This window comes from Plectrocnemia conspersa, unplaced genomic scaffold, assembly GCF_051122295.1.
Source record: "Plectrocnemia conspersa isolate PC_06_02 unplaced genomic scaffold, ASM5112229v1 ptg000011l, whole genome shotgun sequence".
In the NCBI taxonomy this organism is placed as follows: domain Eukaryota; kingdom Metazoa; phylum Arthropoda; class Insecta; order Trichoptera; family Polycentropodidae; genus Plectrocnemia; species Plectrocnemia conspersa.
In genome coordinates this window covers 14,099,695-14,103,589 of record NW_028277175.1, presented here as the reverse complement: position 1 = coordinate 14,103,589, position 3,895 = coordinate 14,099,695, and the positions used below count along the sequence as shown (strand labels likewise).

Sequence of the window (3,895 nt, the reverse complement as noted above, 5' to 3'; positions counted from 1 at the left end):
ATTTAATTTTTTTTTAAACAGTATCGTAAGTATATTCGAAAGCTCTATTTCGTATCAAAATTCAAGTCTTTATCTTTAAAAGGAACCAAATACGAGCGTTAACTATATGCCATATCATGATGTCACATCGCCGCGGCGAATTTTTCTTTGTAGTGAAGTAAAAGGGTAAATAATAAAATAGATATAATGCTTATTAGTGGAACGTATTTTACAAAAAAAAGTTTCTTTAAAAAGCCTGACTATGCTATATATGACACAAAACATCTGGACGACAAAAAAAATCAATAAAACAGCTACAAGTGCATATACCCCTAATCAAATTAGAAAAAAAAAAAAAAAAAAAAAAAAAAAAAAAAAAAAAAAAAAAAAAAAAAACAATCACTCTGCTCTGTACCTCAGCGGTGAACGGACGCATCCGCGCCTGCTCTCGCTGCCGTTCAAAGCTCCGACCCCCCACCCGCGACCATTTGCAACAACTACGACGCCAGAGACATTGCCAGCGCGATGAAGAAGACGCTTACGCGCAAGCGTGCGGTGGGTACGTTAAAAGCGTACCTATCGCCATCAGCAGAACAAGAATGGCAGATGCCAAAGAAAACTGCCCGACCCTCTACTGACGCCAACCTGTTGCCGACTTCAAGTCATAACAGGTATGACAAACTCCCCGAAGTTGCCGGGAGTAAACACGCAAGAGTGCCACCTGTCATCATGGAGGTGGTTGGCACACATCTCCAGACCATCGACCTCATCAAGTCGATGACCAAATCAGGTAATTTTACCCTCCGCTACACCGGAAGAGGTAATGTTTCCATCCAGTGTGCGACGCTCGAACTACGAGCGACCCTGATGGATGGTTTGAAGGGCCGCCGTGCCTTTCACACCTTCACTGCCGACGAAGACAAGACAGTTAAATCTGTCTTGAGGGGGCTTCCTGAGGTTCCCGTTGAAGAAATCGCTGCTGATTTGGAGCGGCAAGGATTAAGCGTCGTCAAAGTAACGGCGATGAACACCAAGGCAGAGACCTCCTCGCGGCTCTACCTGACGCAATTTTCCGCTGAGACGACGGTGACGTCCATAAGAAGCATCCGGTACGTTTGCTTCACTAAGGCCACGCTTGAAAAATACAAGCGTAATAAGTCGCACGCGACTCAATGTTTCAGATGCCAGCAGTATGGCCACGCTGCGAGGAACTGCCAACGAGACCCCAGATGCGTGAAATGCACAGGAAACCACGCCACTTCCGAATGCACAAAAAAAGACCGAGAGACGCCAGCAACCTGCACTGGATGCAGCGGAAGTCACCCGGCCAACTACAAGGACTGTCCTCGCAGGACAGAATATCTCCTGCAGATGAAGAAGAGGCAGCAAAAGCCACATACCGCCGTACTGACCGCACCCAAGCCAACGTTCGCTCTGGAACAGAGTCAGTTTCCTGCCCTTCGGCCAACGAAACCAGCAGTGAAAAAACCGACTATCGTCCCGGAAGCCACCCCAATTAAGACGCAACAACGCCCCCAAGCCCGACAGTCTGAGAAGCCCTCATCAGAAGCCATGTCTACTGATGAGCTTCGCAGGATGCTGACTATACTCCAGGAAATCCGAACTAAGGCCGGAAAGTGCGCTAGCAAAATTGAAATTGCTTTGATGATGGTCGAGTATCTCGATGACCTCTTCTAAAGAAGACATTCAACTCATGACGTGGAATTCCCGTGGGATCCGTAACAAAACCGGAGAGCTGGAGCTGTTAATCAGTGAGTACAAACTTGATATTGTCGTAGTCACCGAAACTTATCTAAAACCACATGTTAACGTATATTTACCTAACTTTGCCTGCATTCGGAGGGACCGACCCTCAAGGCCAGGCGGAGGGGTCGCGATATTTGTTAAAAAATCGATAAAACACGCACGTATAAACACTAACACTAATAATCTAGAAACCGTCGCGATTCAAATTATTCATAAAAATAAAATAATAATAATTGCTGCGGGGTATAATTCGCCTAGTGACGAACTGCTCCGGAGTGATCTAGATTCGATATTTTCTTTAGGAGACTCGGTCATTCTGACTGGGGACTTCAATGCCCGTCATATGCATTGGGGCTGTTCTGGGGCAAATCGATCTGGAGCGTCACTTTTTAACTACTTGAGCGACTCTGACACGATTGTTAACTTTCCAAATTCACCGTCGCATTACCCTTCCAATCACATGACGCCGTCAATTCTGGATATTGCTTTGGTCAAGGGTAACTTAAATACGTCAGAAATGTATTGCGTTCAGGCATTGTCTTCTGACCATCTTCCAGTGTTATTCTCGCTGGAGGGTTCAGCGGAGGTAGTCTCTGAAACGCTTTTTGACTATTTAAAAGCTGACTGGAAAAAGTTTAAAGATATAGTCGAGTCTCGTTTGCAAGATGAGCGACAGAATTATACTCCGCATAACATTAAACAAATTGACGATGATATCAGTTATTTAACATCCGTTATCGAAGAAGCTAAAATATCATCAATACCGACGCGTAAAAATCACAATAATAAAAATCAACTTACTCCACAACTTATCGAAATAATAAAAATCAAAAATAAACTAAGAAAACAGTGGCAAAATAATAAATCTCCGCGACTTAAATCTGTAATAAACCGCGTAACTAGTTATATTCGCGATAAAATTCAGCAAATAAAAAACGAATCGTGGACGCGTAAACTAAAAAATCTAAACCCGGCAGATAATTCCTTATGGAAAATAACTAAATCACTTAAATATAAACATTCGGAAATACCCCCATTAAAAAATGGAAACACCATCGCATGCACGAACAAGGATAAGGCAGAAAATTTAGCCAGCGCTTTCTCCACATCTTATTCGCTTACTGTAAATTACTTAGATTCAAAAATAGACAACAAAGTCGCCCGTGCGATACGAAATATTAATTCATCTAGCGTAGATATTAGTTTAGTGAACAAAGTTGGTTTATCAGAAGTTAATAACATCTTAAAAAATTTAAAGAATAGAAAAAGTCCCGGTATAGATAAATTAGATAACGTTACGATAAAACAACTTCCAAGAATTAGCATCAATTATCTAACAAATATTTTTAATGCCTGCTTATCTTTCGGGTACTTTCCCGCTATTTGGAAAACCGCAAAGATCCACCCAATTAGAAAGCCAGGAAAGGATAACACTATCGCAATTAATTATCGTCCAATAAGCTTATTACCGTCATTCAGTAAACTATTTGAAAAAATAATTTTATCACGTTTAAAGGGATCTTTGGGGAATAAAATTATCAATGAACAATTTGGCTTCCGCGAAAACCACTCTACGACTCATCAGCTCAATAGGTTAACAGAACATATCTCTGCTAATTTTAACATGAAAAAATCAACGGGACTCTTAATGTTAGATGTGGAAAAAGCGTTTGATACTGTGTGGCATGATGGATTGATTTACAAACTCCACAAATATAAAACCCCTAACTATCTGCTACACTTGTTACGCTCCTACCTTGATCGTCGAAGTTATGTTGTTTCAGTAAATAATGAACAATCGATACCGCGTAATATCCCAGCTGGTGTTCCTCAGGGGAGTTTACTTGGACCGTTCCTTTTCATTTTGTACACAAATGATATACCTATTTTAAAAAATACTTGTCTTTCAATGTATGCCGATGATACGGCGATAATGAGTAGCTCTTACGGTCTTAAGCCTATTTCAATAAAATTGCAAAAATCCTTAACTCTCTTAAGTAATTATTTCAAAAAGTGGAAAATAAAAATAAATCAGGACAAAACGGAGGCTATAATTTTTACAACTCGAAGACAACCTTTGCCCCCGACTATTATAAGCGAGCAGGGAAAGTGTATAGAATGGAAGGCGAGCGTTAAGTACCTCGGAATT

At 41.1% G+C, this 3,895-nt stretch overlaps 1 protein-coding gene across 1 annotated transcript; it reads left to right on the top strand.

Moving 5' to 3' along the window:
• Positions 1-382: 382 nt before the first annotated feature.
• Positions 383-2,509, top strand: LOC148229580 (uncharacterized). Its single transcript, XM_088198591.1, has 2 exons — positions 383-1,088; positions 1,161-2,509. Exons 1-2 carry the CDS (start codon positions 505-507, stop codon positions 1,675-1,677), a joined length of 1,101 nt encoding a protein of 366 aa, XP_088054717.1. The 5' UTR covers positions 383-504; the 3' UTR covers positions 1,678-2,509.
• The last annotated feature ends 1,386 nt before the right edge of the window (positions 2,510-3,895 follow it).

Excerpts from the sequence above, each read along its gene's own strand:
- LOC148229580 (XM_088198591.1), top strand. The coding sequence starts at position 505 with ATGAAGAAGACGCTTACGCGCAAGCGTGCGGTGGGTACGTTAAAAGCG. Across the intron at positions 1,089-1,160 it reads ACGTCCATAAGAAGCATCCG|ATGCCAGCAGTATGGCCACG; the intron begins GTACGTTTGCTT and ends TCAATGTTTCAG.